Source organism: Gorilla gorilla, chromosome 16 (assembly GCF_029281585.2).
Source record: "Gorilla gorilla gorilla isolate KB3781 chromosome 16, NHGRI_mGorGor1-v2.1_pri, whole genome shotgun sequence".
Taxonomy (NCBI): Eukaryota; Metazoa; Chordata; class Mammalia; order Primates; family Hominidae; genus Gorilla; species Gorilla gorilla.
The window spans coordinates 43,853,905-43,876,624 of record NC_073240.2 but is presented as its reverse complement, the minus strand read 5'-3'; the positions used below and the strand labels follow the sequence as shown (position 1 = coordinate 43,876,624).

At 38.5% G+C, this 22,720-nt stretch overlaps 1 protein-coding gene across 3 annotated transcripts in view; it reads left to right on the top strand.

The window, feature by feature from the left end:
- UBR1 (ubiquitin protein ligase E3 component n-recognin 1) overlaps nt 1-22,720 on the top strand; it is a 162,833-nt gene that overhangs the window by 39,715 nt on the left and 100,398 nt on the right. For all 3 annotated transcript variants that reach the window (XM_031002081.3, XM_063698954.1, XM_055363525.2), the window contains exons 7-15: nt 2,396-2,458; nt 2,685-2,808; nt 3,314-3,421; nt 4,106-4,194; nt 6,089-6,187; nt 7,632-7,789; nt 14,038-14,137; nt 15,246-15,374; nt 19,181-19,361. In XM_031002081.3, coding sequence (XP_030857941.1) covers nt 2,396-2,458; nt 2,685-2,808; nt 3,314-3,421; nt 4,106-4,194; nt 6,089-6,187; nt 7,632-7,789; nt 14,038-14,137; nt 15,246-15,374; nt 19,181-19,361 — 1,051 coding nt within the window. The remainder of the gene's footprint in view (nt 1-2,395; nt 2,459-2,684; nt 2,809-3,313; nt 3,422-4,105; nt 4,195-6,088; nt 6,188-7,631; nt 7,790-14,037; nt 14,138-15,245; nt 15,375-19,180; nt 19,362-22,720) is intronic.

Sequence of the window (22,720 nt, the reverse complement as noted above, 5' to 3'; positions counted from 1 at the left end):
ACACACCATATTTTGTTTGCCTGTTCATCTTGTCAGTGGACGCTTGGGTTGCTTCCACCTTCTGCTATTGTGGATAATGCTCTTATGAACATGGATACACAAAAGTCCGTTCAAGTCCTTGCTTTCAGTTCTTTTGGGTACATGCCCACAAGTGGAATTGCTGGATCATATGGGAATTCTATTTCTAATTTCTTGAGGAACCACCATTTTGTTTTCTATAGCAGCTGCACCATTTTGTGTATTCTCCAGCAATGCACAAGGGTTTCTCCACATCCTTGTCATTACTTATTATTATTATTATTTTTTTTACAGCCAACTCATTTTTTCCCTAGGTTATTGGGGTACAGGTGGTATTTGGTTACATGAGCAAGTTCTTTAATGGTGATGTGTGAGATTTTGATGCACCCATCACCGCAGCAGTATACACTGCATCCTATTTGTAGTCTTTTATCCCTCTTCCCCCACCCACCCTTCCCTCAAAGTACCCAAAGTCCATCGTATCATTCTTATGCCTTTGCGTCCTCATAGCTTAGCTCCCACACATCAGTGAGAACATATAATGTTTGTTTTTCCATTCCTGAGTTACTTCACTTAGAATAATAGTCTCCAATCTCACCCAGGTTGCTGCAAATACCGTTAATTCATTCCTTTTTATGGCTGAGTAGTATTCCAGCCTGTGTATGTGTATATATACATATATGTGTGTGTGTATATATACATATGTGTGTGTATGTGTGTGTATGTATATATGTGTGTGTGTGTATCTATATCTATCACAGTTTCTTTATCCACTCTGATGGGCATTTCAGTTGGTGCCGTGATTTTGCAATTGCAAATTGTAACTGCCATAAACATGCGTGTGCAAGTATCTTTTTCGTATAATGACTTCTTTTCCTCTGGAAAGATAGCCAGTATTGGGACTGAGTATTTGGGGTGTCTCCCAGGTCCTGCAGGAACAGTCCCCTTGCTTCAGAAGGTCTGTAGGTCCTCTCTGGATTCCTGGTTTGTTCTTGCAGTCGTTCTGGAGCTAAGATTCATGATGTGAGCCTCTGTGTGCTGCTCTGTCCATCTGAGTCAGAGCTCGGAGCTCCAATCTAGTCCTGTCTCCCATCCACCATGATCAGCAGCTAACTCCCTTCTTATTTTTTGATAGCAGCCAAAAAATATGGATGTGAGGTGGTTTTCCTCCCCGTTTGTTGAGATCCACTGCTTTAGGTTAATTGCCAGCATCACATACATACAAGCTGATTGAACTCAAGTTTATGTAACTATTCTTGTCCTATCTGTTCTTTTAACAATCTCTTATGGCCTGGCTTTTTGTGCATTTTTTTTTTTTTCTGTAATGGCAACCTTACTGGTGTAATTAGTAGTCCAAATATATTTGGATAGTTCTTATGCTTATGTACTAAGGAGCTAAAGAGGGAATATTACAGGATGGTTAAAAGTACAGACTCTGGAGATGAAATGCTTGTCATGGATCTCTGAATCTGTCACTTGCTAACTTTCTGATTTGGGGACAAATTAACTTGTCTTATTTTTCTTTTTATCATCTGTAAAATGCGGTATACCTTCTTCATAGGGTCATTGTAAAGGTTAAATGAGGAAGACAGTGCTTCCTGACTTTTTTCACATGGCACATATAGAAAATGATGAATTTTTACAGGTGGGTAAAAGAATGAGCTACAAGGAAATCCTACATAGACCTTGCATGACCGCCTCCAGGACTGGTGGAATCAGTAGTCCAGCTATACTTCCCGCTCGTTAATGGGCCACAAGTATATCATAGGATACATGTTGAAGAGCTGTGAATTCATTCATGAAAAATATTTTAAATACATAGCAGAAGTTTAGAAAGCCTGAGTCATTGTTTCATATAAGTAGAGAGGACACTGCAGTAACTAAAGAACTGCCATTCCCCATCCTGGCTAACACGGTGAAACCCCGTCTCTACTAAAAATACTAAAAATTAGCTGGGCGTTGTGGCGGGCGCCTGTAGTCCCAGCTACTCGGGAGGCTGAGGCAGGAGAATGGCGTGAACCCAGGAGGCGGAGCTTGCAGTGAGCCGAGTTCGTGCCACTGCACTCCAGCCTGGGCGACAGAGCCAGACTCCGTCTCAAAAAAAAAAAAAAAAAAAAAAAGAACTGCCATTCCTGCCAGGCAAGAAACTCAGCATCTTAAATTATAGACTGTCTGTCCTAGAGGTATTAAAGTTTTCATACTTCATAAAGGTGTTAAACATTTGCATGTCTTTCAGATATTGTTCCGGTATCTTATAACTTTTAGTCAACACGCGATTAGAGCTCAGTTAAGAGCTCATTAAGTCTTTGGGCTACATATTGCTTATTGATTGTGGTTATCATTTCACTACCTAATTCTCACTTTTGTCTATAATTAGGGTCGTCGGGCTGTTAAAGCGGGAGCTTATGCTGCTTGCCAGGAAGCAAAGGAAGATATAAAGGTAACTTTCTGAATTAGGGGGAAAAAGAGAAGTTAAAGATGAATGTACATTACAAGAGCCCAAGTAGAATAATTTGAGTGATGATGTCGTTGAAGTAGTTTGGGGCATCTAGATGCAGAGATTTGGAACTGGCAGGGTTATGTGATTTCTTCATTTGAAGTATAAATCCCTTAACTAAAAGCAAATTTTAAATGCTATTTTTTTGGTTTGTTCCCTTCATTTGTAGAGTCATTCAGAAAATGTCTCTCAACATCCACTTCATGTAGAAGTATTACACTCAGAGATTATGGCTCATCAGAAATTTGCTTTGCGTCTTGGTTCCTGGATGAACAAAATTATGAGCTATTCAAGTAAGCATACCTCCTGTTTTTCTTGTTTCTGATAAAATACTATGTTTTTTATAGCCACACATTTTAAAATGTCATTGAGTATGAAATAAAGTTTTTCTTTTTTTTTTTTGGTTTATACACTTTGATTAATTTTCAGGGTTGCATTTCAAATGTATAATATCTTAGGATATTATTTCAAGTGCATAGTATCAAATAATATCTTTTTATTGGCTGTTGAGTCTTTGATGTTGACAGAATTATTCTTTGCCTCGAATGTGGGAGGATTAATATTATTCTTTTCACATGTTATAGGAAATGTACTTTTAGGAGAAATATTATAAGAATAAAAATTATGGCTGAGTACAGGGGCTCATGTCTGTAATCCCAGCACTGTGAGAGGCTGAGGCGGAAGGATCGCTTGAGCCCAGGAGTTCAAGACCAACCTGGGCAACAGAGTGAGACTCATCTCTATTTAAAAAGAAAAAGAATACAAGTTGTGTAACTGTGTGACCTCTTTTGTTTGTAGGTGACTTTAGGCAGATCTTTTGCCAAGCATGCCTTAGAGAAGAACCTGACTCGGAGAATCCCTGTCTCATAAGCAGGTTAATGCTTTGGGATGCAAAGCTTTATAAAGGTAAGTAGACATTTGCTTATGCTGTTTGTCAGGAAGCAAAGGAAGATTATGACCTTAAAGTGGAGCTGTAATATCTTTTGTTTATTAAATTAGTCATTAAATCTGTAATGTTGATTGATAAGATACTACATGTGAATATAAAGTTTAACCAGTCAGTATGTATTCTTTGGTGTTAAAACCCAGGGATGTTGTCTTTTAATTATAGAGTCTTTTCATTTAGTGAGAGCCAGTCAAAAAGAGTATATATGTATGTGTCTATACATGTATCTATATATTCAGGTAGTAGTGCCATTATCGAGTAGCAAAAAAGATGCTATTTTCGTTGTAAAAATCTAAATGAAGAACAAAACGTAAAAGTCAAGAGAAAGGCTAAAAGCATGGAGAAGGAAAAGTACAGAGTAAGAGTACTTTTGAGTGAAATAGAAAAAGAATGAAAAGGTTGGGAGAGAGTAAATTGAAGTGTAAGATGAAGTGGTGGGAGGGGTGCAGAAAAAGAGGGAAAAGGCAATATATGTGTGTATTTTAAATTCCAGTTGTTAAATATTAATACAATAAATACTATTTGAGGTCTGTTTGCATGTGAAGTAATTTTATAATATTCTGCCACTCTAATAGCCAGAATGTTTTTGGTTTTTGCCTTGGTGATTCTCCTCATTCCCCCACCCTCCCCAAAATAATCTATAGGTGCCCGTAAGATCCTTCATGAATTGATCTTCAGCAGTTTTTTTATGGAGATGGAATACAAAAAACTCTTTGCTATGGAATTCGTGAAGGTAATTATTTATAAATTAGATATCAATAAATAGAAATAGGCAGTTTTTATAAATGAATTAATAGAAACAGGGATAATTATGAATCAAAAATTAAATTTATGATTTATTTCTTTGTCAAAAGTTTGTTCTTGGCCCTGCGGGTTGGCTCACGCCTGTAATCCCAGCACTTTGGGAGGCTGAGGTGGGTGGATCATTTGAAGTCAGGAGCTCGAGACCAGCCTGGCCAACACGGTGAAACCCCGTCTCTACTACAAATACAAAAATTAGCCGGGCATGGTGGCAGGTGCCTGTAGTCCCAGCTACTCAGGAGGCTGAGGCAGGAAAATCACTTGAACCTGGGAGGCAGAGGTTGCAGTGAGCCAAGATCGCGCCACTGCACTCTAGTCTGGGCAACGGAGTGAGACTCCCATCTCAAAAAAAAAAAAAAGTTCGTTCTCATACGTTATATAAATATTTTCACAAATGTTATTTGCTAGTATAGAAACAGCATTCTTAGAGAAGAGATAGGTGGAAAATGACCCACTGACCCAGAGCAAAGGGAGGTTATCACATTCACATATGCATTCAGTCTTCCTAATCATTTATTTGCCTGTTAGTAAAATTACAATAAGAATAGAAGTGACTAATTGAAAAGTATAGCAGGAAAGAAGAACAGATGTGTATGCTAAAGTGGGGGGCAGGAATTAGGTAGCCAAGAGTTCTACTTAGTTTTTGGAAGCTAAAACATAAGGCTAAAATTTACAGCTTTTTAATGTTTTATTAATCTATCATCTATCTCTTACCTTACTGTATCTTTTTGTCTATCTACCAAATTAGATTGCAAGGGTATACAGATCAAGGACTCCTTTGAATCTTTTATTTTGCCTTATATAAGGCAATCATACTTGCCAGTCATACTTGTTGATTTCCTCTGATTTTGAGTTGCAGTCAATTCTGTAAGACTTAAGATAGATATAGGACCCAAGATGGAATTGGAAGCAGAGAAAGAAATAATGATTGTCGTAGGCAAATGACACTGTGGGATAAGATACCTGCATTACCTGGATTTTATATGCAGACTTAAAAGTAACTAAGACATTTGTTGTATGTCTTATCCTTCAGCAGTGATGGCAACTCAAGATGTTCTCTTCTAAAACTCTTTAGATATAGAATATTGGACCATATGTGTGATCTGAAATGAAATTTTGTTTTCTTATACAAAAGCTAATCTCCCTACTTAGATGATTTTTTTTGTACACCATGGTTACCCCTTAAACTTTGTAGGAATTCTGGAGGGTAAAGTATCTAACTTAAAGTAGGTTAAGTATCCAACTTTGTGCCTTACACATAATAGATGCCTATTATGTGACTGAGTATATTCCTATTTTTGTTCTCCCAGTATATCAGGGTTGTTTTGCAGCTGTTATGTACCACTATGGGAAAGAAGTTATTTGCAGCCAGCATCCATTCTGTTTAAGGCTGGATTCAATCTGATTGGTTGGTTTTTCTGGGTCATATCAGTTGTTAAATACTTTGAATATATTCCCTGCCCAATACCATTAGAGTGGAAGCTGCTAAAGATTGCCCCAGATTCTGTTTGGAGAAAGGATAAACTATACCATTGCAGTCCTCTGTTTTTTTTTGTTTGTTTGTTTGTTTTTTAACCTGTGTGTATGTTTTAATAGTTTCCGCTTCTATCTCTGCTAAATTGAGTAGGTGAATTTTTACTTGATTTGTTGTTTGTTGTTCTCCTTCTAAGATATTTTTGCTGATCATAATATCTTGCCTTAATAAATAGGAATTATATTACTTGACATTTTATAGATAGAAACAAACCTGCAGCAGTTATTAAAATTGGGATTTTTAAAGGTCTTTAGTAGTGATTTATAATTGATTCTCTACTTATATATTTCAGTATTATAAACAACTGCAGAAAGAATATATCAGTGATGATCATGACAGAAGTATCTCTATAACTGCACTTTCAGTTCAGATGTTTACTGTTCCTACTCTGGTATGTATTGATTATTCCTTTTCAGTCTTTCTAAGTAAAACTTGTTTTGCTTTGTAAGAATTCCACTTAATGTTGAATCAAATTAGAACAATGTTAGAATCACTAAGTTGGGCTATGTGAATACTTTAGTGCTACCCAAGGACTAGTTAACTAGGCGCTGCCTTGGTTCAGATGTCCTCGTCAATGCAGATGACACCTAGAGCTGGTTTCTTACTTTCTAGAGTAACTTATGAACACTGCCTTTTCAATACCAAAAATATTTTATTTTTAAGTTATTGTTTGTAGGCAGATAGAATAAGATAAAACTAAGAAGTGAGAGGGTGTGCCTGTCAAGCATTTGGGAGAGAGGGTGCTACATAGGCCTGGGAGGAGAGTGGAAGATTCTGCTTCCTTCGTATACCACTTCTTTTCTTTGTTTTTTGTTTCTTGAGACGGAGTCTTGGCTGGGTTGCCCTGGCTGGAGTGCAGTGGGACGACCTGGGCTCACTGCAGCCTCCGCCTCCCGGGTTCAAGCGATTCTCATGCCTCAGCCACCCAAGTAGCTGGGACTACGGGCATGCACCACCACGCCTGGTTGATTTTTGTATTTTTAGTAGAGAAGGGGTTTCACCATGTTGGCCAGGCTGGTCTCAAACTCCTGACCTCAGGTGATCTGCCCGCCTTAGCCTCCCAAAGTGCTGGGATTACAAGTGTGAGCCACCGTGCCCAGCCCTACTTCTTTTCTTGTCTGGAATTAGATAGTTATCCAAACTTGGTTAATTGTTTCTACTTTACCTTTTCAAAAGGATGGAGAGGAGAGTTTAGATTGGGGTAAGGAGGAGATTTCAGAATAGATCGTAGTGTGCTAGAAGTCATGAAGTATATCTTTGTTATACTTGCTCATTGTGTGATTTTTTTTTTTGAGATGAAGTCTCTCTGTGTCACTCAGGCTGGGGTGTAGTAGCACGATCTCGGCTCACTGCAACCTCCGCCTCCTGGTTCAAGCGATTCTCCTGCCTCAGCCTCCTGAATAGCTGAGATTACAGGCATTGCCACCACACCTGGCTGATTTTTGTATTTTTTGTGGAGATGGGGTTTTGCCATGTTGACCAGGATAGTCTCGAACTCCTGAGTTCAGGTGATCCACCTGCCTCGGCCTCCCAAAGTCCTGGGATTACAGGCATGAGCCACCACATTACTGATGATAAACATTTATCTAGATAACCTGTCTAATGGGCTTGGAGTATCCAGATAGGTGTTGTCTAGTTACTGAGGAGTAGGGAATTTTTTCTTTTAGAAAATAACTTCTTAGTAGTTGCTATTCAGTGAAACTAAGGACTATGTTTAACATTCAATAACAAACATTTATTAAAAATGACATACTGACTAACCAAATGAATGAATAAATTAAGTCCATACCACAATGAGTTAATGCTAAAGAAAATATTCTTGAAATATTCCGCAGGCTCGACATCTTATTGAAGAGCAGAATGTTATCTCTGTCATTACTGAAACTCTGCTAGAAGTTTTACCTGAGTACTTGGACAGGAACAATAAATTCAACTTCCAGGGTTATAGCCAGGACAAATTGGGAAGAGTATATGCAGTAATATGTGACCTAAAGTAAGTTGTTCAAGTCAAAAGGTGAGGGCACCTGTTAAACTCAGTGTGCTTATTTGCTCTGTCTTATAAGTAATCCTGTGATCATTTTGGTTATCCAGAATTCTCTTTATAATGATGGCAAGTACAAAGAACTGTTACTGCCTTGCGTTAATAAATGTCTTCAGTGAAGGCTTCTTATTGAGTTGTAAAACCTGGTTAATAAAGAAGGTATTGAGGAGAGGCCTGTTACAGGAACTTGGGATCTCCTGGGGTCACCAAATGCATTGCCATTGTAATTACCATACTTTTCATTCACTTCCACTCACACACTTTGGTTCTGTCCTTCCTATATAGTCTCTTTGTGCATAGTTTCAGACAATCTATTGACATAAATTTCTTTCTTTTTTTTTTTTTTTGAGACAGGGTCTCACTGTGTTGCCCAAGCTGGAGTGCAGTGATGCAAACATGGCTCACTGAAGCCTCAACCTCCTGGGCTCCAGTGATCCTCCTGCCTCAGCCTCCCATGTAGCTGGGACCACAGGCACGTGCCACCATGCCTGGCAAATTTTTTATTGTTTTGTAGAGACGGAGTCTCACTTTTTGTTGCCCAGGCTGACTTGGACTCCTGGGCTCAAGCAGTCCTTCTGCTTTGGCCTCCCATAGTGTTGGGATTACAGTCATGAGCTACTGCGGCTGGCTGTTAACATTTTTTTAACTCCCTTTTTGCTATACAGTTGATCCTCCGTATTTGTGGGTTCCACATCTGTGGGTTCAACCAACCACAGATTGAAAATACTCCATTTTTTAAAAATTGCCAGGAGGCTGAGGCAGAAGAATCGCTTGAACGCAGGAGGTGGAGGTTGTAGTGAGCAGAGATTGCGCCACTGCACTCCAGCCTGGCAACGGAGTGAGACTGCATCTCAAAAAAAAAAAAAAAATTGCGGCTGTATCAGACCAGCCTGGACAACATAGCGAGACCTTGTTTCTACAAAAATAAAAATAAAAATTAGCCAGGTACAGCAGTGCAAGCCCATATTCCTAGCTACTCAGGATGCAGAGGCGAGAGGATCACTTGAGCCCAGAGGTTTGAGGTTACAGTAAACTGTGATCATGCCACTGCACTCCAGCCTGGGCAACAGAGCGGGATCCTATCTCTAAAAAAATAAAATAAAGCTTAGTAAATTATTATATTTTATCTTCAGTATAAGTGGAGATGGTAGGTAAATTCAGTAGTGAATCAATATATAGCCATTGTAATTGAAATTTGTTTCTCAGCCAAATTATGCAAAACTTACATGTTGTACAAAACAAAAACTCCTAATGGCAGTACTTAAAGTTATTGTTAGGTCAGTGAATATAGAAAAAAAATCTCTCTACCATGGCTATCATTACTGTGAAGTATTATAACTGAGTTATTTTTATATCCAGTTAAGTGGTGCATAATCACTTGTTTTATCATATTTTATGAGTCTCTGACTATAGCTAATCTCTACGGTGAATAATTTAGAGCCAGCACATCCCTAAATACCTACCCTTATAGTAGAACTTTAAGGTGTCTAGTTTGGAAGGCAACTTTAAATCTTCTGATGCTTACGATTCCTCCCCTCTATCCCAACCTAATTATAGATATCTCCAGTGACCAGGGGAAGGGAAAATTAACACCTGTTCTGCAGGTACTGTGTAATTCACTCTCATGAGAATCCTGTGAGATTTATTAGTAACTGCTATGTGCCAAGGAGCTTTGTTTATCTTACCTGATTATATTCTTGCACTATTCTTAGAAGGTACTTGATATAATCTTACTTTGTAGATTGTAAATATTTGCCTCAAGTCACAAACCTAGTAAGTGGCAGAACTGAGATTTGATTATAAACACCGTTTATCTGTAAAACTCATGTTCCTTTCACTATGTCATGTAGCCTCACAGGATACATAAACAACAACACAAAATCTACTCTGAAACCTGGCCTAACACACCAATCACAAAAACTCTTTATTTAGCAAATAATTCGTGTTCATTGCTTTCTCAGTCTCTCATTGTAGAAATTCTGTAGTCACATCTTACTCTTTCCCTACATATTTATTTACTAATTTCCCCTGAAACCTTGTTTTTAAATTAGTTAGCAATAACCACACTTAATGTATTTTCTTTCCCAGATAAAGTCTAAATTCTGTCAGAATTTGTAGGTCTTCATAGTTTAGCTTTGTGTTTATCTGACTGTACCTCAGCATGAAATAAGTTTGTTGGTACTAGTAGGTACTCTGTTCAGCCTGCCTTAGGAAATTTTCATTCTCTCAAAGCAGCACATTCCAACTTTGGATAGCTTCTTCCAACTATTAGAAAGTTTCCTATTGTATATTGAACTCTTGTCTTTTTTTGTAGCTTTTATTTTCTGGTTCTAGTTCTCTCTTTGTCCATTCAGAACAACTTCAATTCTCATTTAACTTGAAGAAGTATTTAAAGGCAGCAGTCATACCTGCCAGGTCTTTTCTACATTGAGTTGCATTTATTTCTTTAACTGGTCCCATTTCATGTTGGTTAAAATTCCTTCTAAATCATTGTCCTTCTCTACTGAACCTGTTCCAGGTGCATGTATACCATTTATGTGCCAAGAAATGAACACAGTACTCCAACTGAGATCTGCCTAGGAAAACACAGAAGGGAGGGATTGCTACCTCTCTTATTCTAAAAAATTTATGTCTATTTAGTTTTGTCACTTGCTTTTTGGGAGGTATCTCATGGGGTACTTTGTTTCTCAGTTGCTAATTTATTGTGGAAATGCAACTTAGAAAAGAGATGCAGTTGAACCTTGGTGCTATTGAGGAACAATATTATTCTTTTATTACTCTAACCTATTCCTTTGTTCCATTTCCAGAAAGTATAGCACACTCTCAAACCAAATCACTCCCTTACTGTCTCACCCTGTCCACACTTTTCTCCCTCTTTTCCCATTGCTTTTGCCACCTATTTTTATCTACAGACTTCTTTTCCTTCCCTTCCTTACCCTTTTGTTTGTTCCAATCCCTTATATCTTCTTTACTTGGTAAGTCATCTATAGAGGTTGCTCATTAGCTATGTGAGATTGTTAGAAACCAAAAATGTAAATTCTCTTCTAGATCAGTGCTTCTCAGATTTTAATGTGAATGCAAATCATCTGGGGAGCTGCTTTTTTTTATTTTTATTTAACTTTTATTTTGAGTTCAGGGGTACATGTGCAGGCTTGTTACATAGGTAAACTTGTGTCATGGGGGTTTGTTGTTAAGATTATTTTGTCACCCAAGTATTAAGCCTAGTACCCATTAGCTATATTTCCTGATCCTCTCCCTCCTCCCAACCTCAATCCTCTGATAGACCCCAGTGTGTGTTGTTCTCCTCTATGTGTCCATGTGTTCTCATCATTTAGTTCCCACTTGTAAGTGAGAACATGCAGTATTTGGTTTTCTGTTTCTGCGTTAGTTTGCTAAGGATAATGGCCTCTAGCTCCATCCATGTTCCCAGAAAAGATGTGATCTCATTCTTTTTCTGGCTGTATAGTATTCCATGGTGTATATGTACCAAATTTTCTTTATCCAGTCTATCACTGATGGGCATTTAAGTTGATTCCATGTCTTTGCTATTGTGAATGCTGCAGTGAATGTATGGGTGCATGTGTCTTTATAATAGAACAATTTATATTCCTTTGGGTGAATACCCGGTAATGAAATTGTCGGGTTGAATGATATTTCTGTTTTTAGGTCTTCAAGGAATTGTCACACTGTCTTCCATAATGCTTGTATTAATTTATGCTCCTACCAACAGTGTATGAGCATTCATTTTTCCCTGCAATCTCCCCAGCGTCTGTGACTTTTTACTTTTTAATAGTAGCCATTGTGACTAGTGTGAGATGGTATCTCATTGTGGTTTTGATTTGCATTTCTCCAATGATCAGTGATGTTGAGCTTTATTTCATGTAATTGTTGGCAGCATGTATGTCTTCTTTTGAAAAGTGTCTGTTCTGTTCTTATCCTTTGCTCCCCTGCCCTGCTTTTTTTTTTTTTTTTTAAGACGGAGTCTCGCTGTGTTGCCCAGGCTGGAATGCAGTAGCACTGTCTTGGCTCACTGCAACCTCAGTCTCCTGGGTTCAAGTGATTCTCCTGCCTCAGCCTCCCGAATAGCTGGGACTACAGGCACATGCTGTCATGCCTGGCTAATTTTTTGTAATTTAGTGGAGATATTTTAATGGAGACGGGGTTTCACCGTGTTGCCCAGGGTGGTCTTGAACTCCTGAGCTCAGGCAATCTGCCCACCTCGGCCTCTTAAAGTGCTGGGATTACGGGCGTGAGCCACTGCACCCGGCCTCACTTATTAATTTTTTCTTTTTTGTAAATTTATTTATTTTCCTTATAGATGCTGGCTATTAGGCCTTTGTCAGATGCATAGTTTGCAAAAATTTTCTCCCATTCTGTTGGTTGTCTCTTCACTCTGTTGGTAGTTTCCTTTGCTGTGCAGAAGCAAATCATCTGGGGAGCTTCCTTAAGTTCAGATTCTGGGGCTGATTGCATTGGCTCATGTGCTTTGGAAGGCTGAGGCAGGAGGATTGCTTGAGGCCAGGAGGTTGCAACCAGCCTGGGCAACATAGTGAGACTTTGTCTCTACAAAAAATAAAATTAGCCAGGTTTGGTGGCACGCGCCTGTAGTCTTAGCTACTGAGGAGGCTGAGGCAGGAGGATTACTCAAGCCTGAGAGTTTGAAATTGTGGTGAGCTATGATTGCACCACTGCACTCCAACCTGGGCAACAGAGTAAGGCCAAGTTTAAAAAAAAAACAGGGGCAGGGGAGCTTCTTATTCAGCAGGTCTAATTAGAGCCCAAGATGTTGCATCTTTAAAGAGCACTCAGGTGAGGCTGGTGCTGCTGTTAGTGGACCACACTTTGAGTAGTAGTGCTCTAGAAAGCAACAAAACATGAATGCTGTTTGTTCAGTGTGGCAGATTTTAAACTTTAATCTTTTTTATCTTTTACTTTAAAAGAAAGATTTAGATGGTAATTAGTATATTTGAATTAAATCTTTATAAGTTTCTTTGATGATTGTATTTTTAATGTACATTTGCATGTTAATGGGTATCTAAAGAGTGAGAAAAATTAAACCACAATCCTATCTTTGCAGTTCAAAAAAAATGTATTTTTTTTGTGGCTTTGTCTTTATGTACCTACATTACTTCTTTTTTTGTGTGTCATGCTGTCACCCAGGCTGGAGTGCAGTGTTGCGATCTCGGCTCACTGCAAGCTCTGCCTCCTGGGTTCACGCCATTCTCCTGCTTCAGCCTCCCGAGTAGCTGGGACTACAGGCACCCGCCACCACGCCTAGCTAATTTTTTGTATTTTTAGTAGAGACGGGGTTTCACTGTGTTAGCCAGGATGGTCTCAATCTCCTGACCTCGTGATCCACCTGCCTCGGCCTCCTAAAGTGCTGGGATTACAGGCGTGAGCCATACATTACCTCTTTTATACATTATTTTAGTGTTTAACATTGAATTTCTGTCTACTGTATGTATCTGTTTTTCCCACTATACTATGGACTTCAGGACAGGTGTGTCCATGTTTATGTTCCCAACACCTGCAATATAACAGGAATTTATTCTCATTGGTCAAGTGCAAAATAGTATTTTATACTTGTTAATAATTACTTCCTGATAACTCATTTCATGATAAACATTGTTCCCATTGTATATGAAACCAGTCATTGTCTTTACAGCCAAAAGAAATATTAATCATACAAATTATAGGCTAAAATGAGTTTATCTCTTGAAACTAGTACATCCTGATGTGCAAGTCAAGATGACAGGTGCTTACATCCTTCTTCCAAGTTCTGGGTTATGAAAAACTGGAGGTAGAAAATCTGTTCCAAATCTCCTGAGGCTGAAACAATTTCAGCTGGCCCTTTGGCTGATGGGTGTGAACAGTTCTAGGGAATCTGTACTGTGGTTGTCCAGAGTTAGCTGTGACAGGCTTGGTCAGTTCTAGGTTCACTTAATCAGACTAACCTCTGAGAATGTAGTGTGTGAAGTCAGGTTTAGCTTGATATCTGCCTCTTCTAGAGCATTCATGTTTTATTGGTTGTATTTAAAATAAGGCAGAATAAATAATTCTAGCTCTACTCAGAGCTTCTAATTATTGTGAGAAATTAGAATCCATAATTTTTATAAATCAACATTGTCTATAACCCTGAGAACCTTAAAATTATCTCAAAATAGATAAATGAAATATTTCTTTCTTTCTTGAAACGATAGGTATATCCTGATCAGCAAACCCACAATATGGACAGAAAGATTAAGAATGCAGTTCCTTGAAGGTTTTCGATCTTTTTTGAAGATTCTTACCTGTATGCAGGTATGATCATTTTTCTGTACATCAGTAAAAGAAATTTATTTTTAAAAATTGAACCGCAGTCTTTTTAAAGCAGATTTTGGTTTTAATACAAGAAAGAATTTATCTAGCAAAGTAGAAACAAGATTTAAACATTGACTCACTCATCCTGTTTTGATAGATCCTTTTATATACCTTAGTTTACTATTGCTACTTTTTTTTTTTTTTTTCGAAGACAGAGTCTCGCTCTGTTGCCAGGGTGGATGGAGTGCAGTGGTGCAATCTCGGCTCACTGCAACCTCTGCCTCCCAGGTTCAAGCGATTCTCCTGCCTCAGTCTCCCAAGTAGCTGGGATTACAGGCATGCGCCACCACACCCAGCTAATTTTTGTATTTTTAGTAGAGGTGGAGTTTCACCATGTTGGCCAGGATAGTCTCAATCTCTTGACCTCCCAAGGTGCTGGGATTACAGGTGTGAGCTGCCACGCCCGGCCTACTGTTGCTACTTCTGTTAATGTTTGCTGAATACTTACCATGTGATAAATGTGTAGTAAGCACTTTTCATGCATGATCTCTTTTGAGCCTTATAGCAATCTTATTAAGTAGTTACTATTAATATTCTCCTTTTATATGTAAGGGTTACTTGCATGTGCAGCAAGCACAACACATATTTTTTTGGCTCCCTCACCCTTATGGAAAGCATGCACAGTTGTTGGGTGATGAGGTTAAGGTGCTTGTTTTCATCTTGACATCTCCTAAACACTCTTAATTCATCTACATTTAGTATCTTCACTTGTTAGCTTCTAATACTTCTTTAGAGTCTGACTTTATGCCCTTATCAATTGACAAGAACTGCATTTAGGAAAAAATCTCAAAGGATCCATTTAGTAACCAAGCTTAGAAATAATTTGCCCAGGGTCACACAGCTAGAAATACCAGACAGAGCTGGGCTTTGTGGTTAATGTTCTAACCCTGAGCACATATCTGAGAGCTGGGAATTGAACCCATGCATTCTGACCCAGTGTAACAACCATGTTAAAATGTTATGAATCCTGACAGTTTTATATTTTGCCAAGAGCAGAGCAAAGAGAGAGGGCTCAGATAGGTATATGTTGACCAACTTGTAATTGCAGGGAATGGAAGAAATCCGAAGACAGGTTGGGCAACACATTGAAGTGGATCCTGATTGGGAGGCTGCCATTGCTATACAGATGCAATTGAAGAATATTTTACTCATGTTCCAAGAGTGGTGTGCTTGTGATGTAAGTAAAATTTGTTAGTAGGATCAGTGCCTTTTTAAGTTCTTAGTAATTATTAATAGTATAGTTTTATGTTGCAGCTTCCTTGATGTAAAGTTTTTATTATTTATAGTAGCTTTTTACATATTTGAATTTCTCTTTTTAAATTTAGGGGGAAACTGTATATACTTGAGTAGAAAATGTGCCCTGTGGTAGTTTTGCTTATTTTGGGGAATAGCAGGGCTTATACATGTGTATGTATGTATTTATACACACGTTTATTCCCTGGAAAATGCATATTAATAATAATATAATTAGGACCATAGTAGACTTTTAAATGTTCCAGGAATGGAGAGGGGTAGATTATTCATTCAAGAGCTTTGTTGTATGTGTTAGTTTCAAACTATAGAACTAATGTATTTCCTTAAGCAGCAATTTTAGACCATAACCGTCTTTAAATATGTAATCCCACCCTAGATTCCCTTTAAGAATGATGACCTCATTTATTTATTTTCTGAGAAAATTGCTATTATCTAAGTTAAATTCCCTCATCATCTCTGCTTTCTCTGTGTCTGTTACCATAACCTATTCAGTGACTAAGTTTTTCTGCGTCTTCACTATTGGTCTTTTCCTTTTCATCTCTTTCTAAGTCTAATGCCTCTACCTAGGCTCTTGGTTCTGACTTATATTACTTTTTCCTGGAGTTAGCTTCCTGAATTATCTGGACTTGTGTTTCCTACTCTTTTAATCAATTGTCTATAAACACACAGGACTTGCTTATTTTTAAAAAAAGGCCTCCTTTCTTGCCTTTGCACCCCTGTGAACTATAATCTCTTCTGCTTCACCACCAGCAATTGGTCATAGGTTCAGAGTGGCAGCCATACTCACAAATGTAGTAAACTTTAATCTAGCACTGTAGCTTTTTAGTACAATCACCACAGGAAATACTGTCCAGCAAGCACAGCATGTATTTTTTGGCTTCCCTCACTTTTATGGAGGGCATGCACAGTTGTTAGGTGATGAGGCAAAGGTTTCATCTTGACTTCTTCCAAACCTTCTGAAGTCATCTACATTTAGTGTCTTCACTTATAGCTCCTAACACTCTTTACAGTCTGGCTTCTGCCCTTATCAATTGACAAGAACTGCATTTAGAAAAAAATCACAGAGGATCCATTTGGTAACCAAATTCAGAGGTCTTTCCTTAGTTTCCATCTTCCTTGAATTATCTGTAGCATTGTATTTTCTTGAGTACTTTAACCGTCTTGAAACTTTGTTTCCCTCTGGTTTTCACAGACATGCATTATCCTAATACATTTGTTATCGATTACCTATTTCAGTCAGTGATTACCTTTTTTTCTAGTGCCTTCTGCCTGCTAAACGAGACATTTCCCAATATTCACTTTCTTACAGAAATATGTTTTCACAAATACGTCTTCCTAATTGTTTGTGATTATTTTCTTTGCCGTCTTAGGGCAATTAGCTTGTCCCATTTACATGGTATTTAAAATTTTTTTACTTTGATGGTAAGTGTGTATGTGTGTATATCTTACATTCTTTTCTCTTCTCTTGTATTTCTACCACTTAGTTAAAAGTTCATAGGGATGACTCTTCTAAGCTACAGTGTCACTTCTGTTTGTGGGCCAGACATTCCTGTTTAGATCTTACACGTGTGTGTCTCTGTGTGTGTGTGTGTGTGTGTGTTTTTACACTTGATCTTAGCCAAAAGGCCGAGAAGCGATGTGTGTGTGTTTTTAGAGACAAGGTCTTACTCTGTCACCCAGGCTGGAGTATAGTGGCGCTATCATGGCTCACTGCAGCCTTGACCTCCTGGCCTCACATGATCCTCCCGGCCTCACATGATCCTCCCACCTTAGCCTCCAGAGTAGCTGGGACTACAGGCACATGCCACCACACCTAGCTAATTTTTAATTTTTTTATTTTTTGCAGAGACAGGGTTTCTCTATCTTGCCCAGGCTAGTCTCAAACTCCTAACTTCAAGTGATTCTCTTTCTTTGGCCTCCCAAAGTGCTGGGATTATAGGCATGAGCCACCACACCTGGCCTCAAACTCAAAATATTTTAAATGGACCTGTCATCATTTCCTTCTACTTCCAACTTGCATTTTCTCATTTTGATTATCCTTGTTTTATTAATGACATTACTATTAAATTCATCCATATGGGAAATCTCAGAGCCACTGTTTTCTATATGTTCAACATTAACTGGTGTTTTGAAGGGAAAAATGTTCTGGGTTCACGTAAGATTCAGAAATGTCAGGTTAAACAAAAAGAGGATTTTTTTTTCTTTTAAAGCTACTGAATTTCTTTCTTTCTTTTTTTTCCTTTGAGATGGAGTCTCGCTCTGTCACCCAGGCTGGAGTGCAGTGGCACGAACTTGGCTCACTGCAACCTCCGCCTCCTGGGTTCAAGCGATTCTGCTGCCTCAGCCTCCCGAGTAGCTGGGACTACAGGTGTGCACCACCACACCCGGCTAATTTGTTTTGTATTTTTTAGTAGAGACGGGGTTTCACCATATTGGCCAGGCTGGTCTCAAACTCCTGACCTCGTGATCTGCCCGCCTCAGCCTTCCAAAGTGCTAGGATTGCAGGCGTGAGCCACTGCGCCCAGCCGCTACTGAATTTCTAAAACCCTTTAGTTAGTCAGTATGCTGATTTCTGAGAGGGATGTTTCCAAATCATCTGTTTTGACCATGGAGTTCCTTTTTCAAGATTAAATTAGAAACATTATCTTAAAAGAATGGTCTTTAACGTCTCTGTTCCTTCTGTATTCACCCAGATTTGATTCTTCCTTATCTCAAATATATTTTATAATCCTAAATTATTTTCTATGGGTTCATTCTTTTTTGTCCTGACGGCCCCACCCTAGTTCAGACCCTTATCACTTTACTTTATAGTCATCTTCCTGTTGGTTTCTTTGTCTACTAACTTTATCCTCTCCAATCTACCATCTTCAATGACCCACATTAATTCTTCCTGAAGCAGTGTGTTGGCTACATTATTACACTGCGGACTCCATCAGTGTATTCACATGCCTGTGCCAAGGCACATTTCCAGTTCAAATGCTTGTTAATTTCATCCATAAATTCTTTCATTTTATCTACTCTTTATTCTCCACTGCCTGAATAGGATTGTATTTCTCTTATTTTTGTCTTCATTTATTCTATATCTCTGCTTAGAATGCTTCCCCATACTTAAATTCTGCATATTCTTTTAGGGCCCATCAGAAGCTGCTTTCACAAATATGTCTTCCCAGTTCTTTGTGATTCTTTTTTTCCCCCCGCTTAGAGCAATTAGTTTGTACCATTTACATGGTACTTATTTTTTACTTTGATTGTAAGTGCATATATAGGTATATCTTATGTTTCCCACAAGTTTGCAGATCCTGTGGAGGTAGACTTAGTAATACGTAGAACAGTTTTCCACTCATATTTAGTAAATATTTATTGAATGATGCATGTTATGCTGGGCATGGTGGCCCACACCTGTAATGCTAGCACTTTGGGAGGTCAAGGTGGGTGAACCACTTGAGCCCCGGAGTTCAAAACCAGCTTGGCCAACATGCGGAGACCCTGCCTCTACAGAAAATACAAAAACTGGGCATGGTGGCACACGCCTGTAGTCCCAGCTACTCAGGAGGCTGAGGTGGGAGAATCACCTCAGGTGACTGAGCCCAGGAGGTTGAGGCTGCAGTGAGCTGTGATTATGCCACTGTACTCCAGCCTAGGCCACAGGACAGGCTGTCTCAAAAAAAAAAAAAAAAAAGTGTTAAAGTAGAAAACTTGTCAACTTTTTGTATCTTATTTTCCTCTTAGGAAGAACTCTTACTTGTGGCTTATAAAGAATGTCACAAAGCTGTGATGAGGTGCAGTACCAGTTTCATATCTAGTAGCAAGACAGTAGTACAATCGTGTGGACATAGTTTGGAAACAAAGTCCTACAGAGTATCTGAGGATCTTGTAAGCATACATCTGCCACTCTCTAGGACCCTTGCTGGTGAGTGTTTGTTTTTTCTTTTTGCATATACCTATTAGCTTTCTTTCTAGGTATTCATTTAGTAGAATCATTTCTACTTTTGTTCTGTGCTCAATATGTACAGACATGCTCAGGTCAGATACTGCAGTTAAGGACTGTCACTGTCCTTCAAGGAGCTGTCACCAGAACATCTATTTAAAGCTGCTTATTTACCTGGGCTTTGTTTTGTCTGGGTCAACTTATGGATCCTTACAGTATATACTTAAGGACTAACGTGGTAACTCATCTCCCACCCAAATTTAAATATAATAAAATCTGGTTGCTGGTTTCTAAACCTCCTCTCTGACCAATTTCACTGGTGTATTATCTGTATCATTCTTTATCATTAAAAGGAAGAAATCATAGATTCTCCTTAATCATTTGCATTTCCATGTAAATTGGCCATTCATTTGTCAGGGTTTTTAAAATATAGCTTTATTGAAGTGTATATATTTCTGTTTTCAATGATAAAATGTACATGACATAAAGCTTATCATTTTAGCCATTTTTAAGTGTACAGTTCAGTGGCACTAAGTATATTCACATTTTCTACAACCATCACCACCATCCTTCTCCAAAAGCTTTTTATCTTCTAAAAATGAAACTTCCAAAACTGAATAGAATAATAATTTATTAAACAATTATTATTACTAAACAATACCTCCCCATTGCCTCCTCCCCACACCCGCTAGCAACTACCACTCTGTGTCTATGAATTTGACTACTCTAGGTACCTATTATAAGTTGACTCAAACAGTATTTGTCCTTTTGTGACTGGCTTATATCACCTAGCATAATGTCCTCAGGTTTATGTTGTAGTACATGTCAGAATTCCCTTTTTTTTTTAAAGGCTGAATAATATTCCATTGTATGAATATACCACATTTTGTTCATCCATTTATCCGTTGATGGACACTTGGGTTGCTTCTACCTTTTGGCTGTTATGAATAGTGCTGTTATGACATGGATGTAGAAGTATCTGTTCAAGTCCTTGCTTTCAGTTTTTTGGGTATATACCCAAATGTGGAATTGCTGGATCATTTGGGAATTCTATGTTTAGTTTTTTGAGGAACCATCATAGTGTTTTCCTTAGTGGCTGTACCATTTTACATTCCCACCAGCATGCACTAGGATTCCATTTTCTCTACACCTTGCCAACACTTGCTATTTCTCCTTTTTCCCCCCCCAGAAAATAACCATTCTAATGGATATGAAGTGATATCTCATTGTGGTTTTGATTTGCATGTCCCTAGTGATTAGTGATTTTGATCAGCTTTTCAAATGTTTGTTGGCCATTTGTATATCTTCCTTGGAGAACTGTCTATTCAAGTGCTCTGCCCATTTTTTAATCTGGTTTAATTTTGCTGTTCAGTTGGAGTTACTTATATAATTCTAGATATTAAGTGTTCATCAGATATGTGATTTACAAATATTTTCTCCCATTCTGTGGGTTGCCTTTTTACCCTGTTGATGGTCTCCTTTGAGACACAGGAGTTTTTGTTATAGTTGAATTTATCTATTTTTTTGTTTTGTTGCCTGTGCTTTTGGTGTCATATCCAAAAAACTCGTTGTCAAATCTAATTTTTTTTTGTTTTTTTGTTTTTTAATTATACTTTAAGTTCTAGGGTACAGGTGCACAACATGCAGGTTTGTTACATATGTATACATGTGCCATGTTGGTATGCTGCACCCATTAACTCATCATTTAATGTATAGGGGGGTCCCTATACATTGGGGGCCCCTCCCCCAACCCCACGACAGGCCCCGGTGTGTGATGTTCCCCTTCTTGTGTCCAGGTGTTCTCATTATTCAATTCCCACCTATGAGTGAGAACATGCAGTGTTTGGTTTTTTGTCCCTGCGATAGTTTGCTGAGAATGATGGTTTCCAGCTTCATTCTTGTCCCTACAAAGGGCATGAACTCATCCTTTTTTATGGCTGCATAGTATTCCATGGTGTATATGTGCCACATTTTCTTAATCCAGTCTATCATTGATGGACATTTGGGTTGGTTCCAAGTCTTTGCTATTGTGAATAGTGCTGCAATAAACATACGTGTGCATGTGTCTTTATAGCAGCATGATTTATAATCCTTTGGGTATATACCCAGTAATGGTATGGCTGGGTCAAATGGTATTTCTAGTTCTAGATCCTTGAGGAATCGCCACACTGTCTTCCACAATGGTTGAACCGGTTTACAGTCCCACCAACAGTTTAAAAGTGTTCCTATTTCTCCACATCCTCTCCAGCACCTGTTGTTTCCTGACTTTTTAATGATCGCCATTCTAACTGGTGTGAGATGGTATCTCATTGTGGTTTTGATTTGCATTTCTCTGATGGCCAGTGATGATGAGCATTTTTTCATGTGTCTGTTGGTTGCATAAATGTCTTCTTTTGAGAAGTGTCTGTTCATATCCTTCGCCTGCTTTTCAATGGGGTTGTTTTTTTTCTTGTAAATTTGTTTGAGTCCTTTGTAGATTCTGGATATTAGCCCTTTGTCAGATGAGTAGATTGCAAAAATTTTCTCCCATTCTGTAGGTTGCCTGTTCACTCTGATGGTAGTTTCTTTTGCTGTGCAGAAGCTCTTTAATTGGATCCCATTTGTCAATTTTGTCTTTTGTTGCCATTGCTTTTGGTGTTTTAGACATGAAGTCCTTGCCCATGCCTATGTCCTAAATGGTATTGCCTAGGTTTTCTTCTAGGGTTTTTATGGTTTAGGTCTTACATTTAAGTCTTTAATCCATCTTGAATTAATTTTTGTATAAGGTGTAAGGAAGGGATCCAGTTTCAACTTTCTACATATGGCTAGCCAGTTTTCCCAGCACCATTTACTAAATAGGGAATCCTTTCCCCATTTCTTGTTTTTGTCAGGTTTGTCAAAGATCAGATGGTTGTAGGTGTGTGGTATCATTTCTGAGGGCTCTGTTCTGTCCCATTGGTCTATATCTCTGTTTTGGTACCAGTACCATGCTGTTTTGGTTACTGTAGCCTTGTAGTATAGTTTGAAGTCAGGTAGCATGATGCCTCCAGCTTTGTTCTTTTGGCTTAGGATTGTCTTGGCAATGCGGGCTCTTTTTTGGTTCCATATGAACTTTAAAGCAGTTTTTTCCCATTCTGTGAAGAAAGTCATTGGTAGCTTGATGGGGATGGCATTAAATCTATAAATTACCTTGGGCAGCATGGTCATTTTCACAGTCAACGCATGCAAATCAATAAATGTAATCCAGCATATAAACAGAACCAAAGACAAAAACCACATGATTATCTCCATAGATGCAGAAAAGGCCTTTGACAAAATTCAACAGCCCTTCATGCTAAAAAGTCTCAATAAATTAGATATTG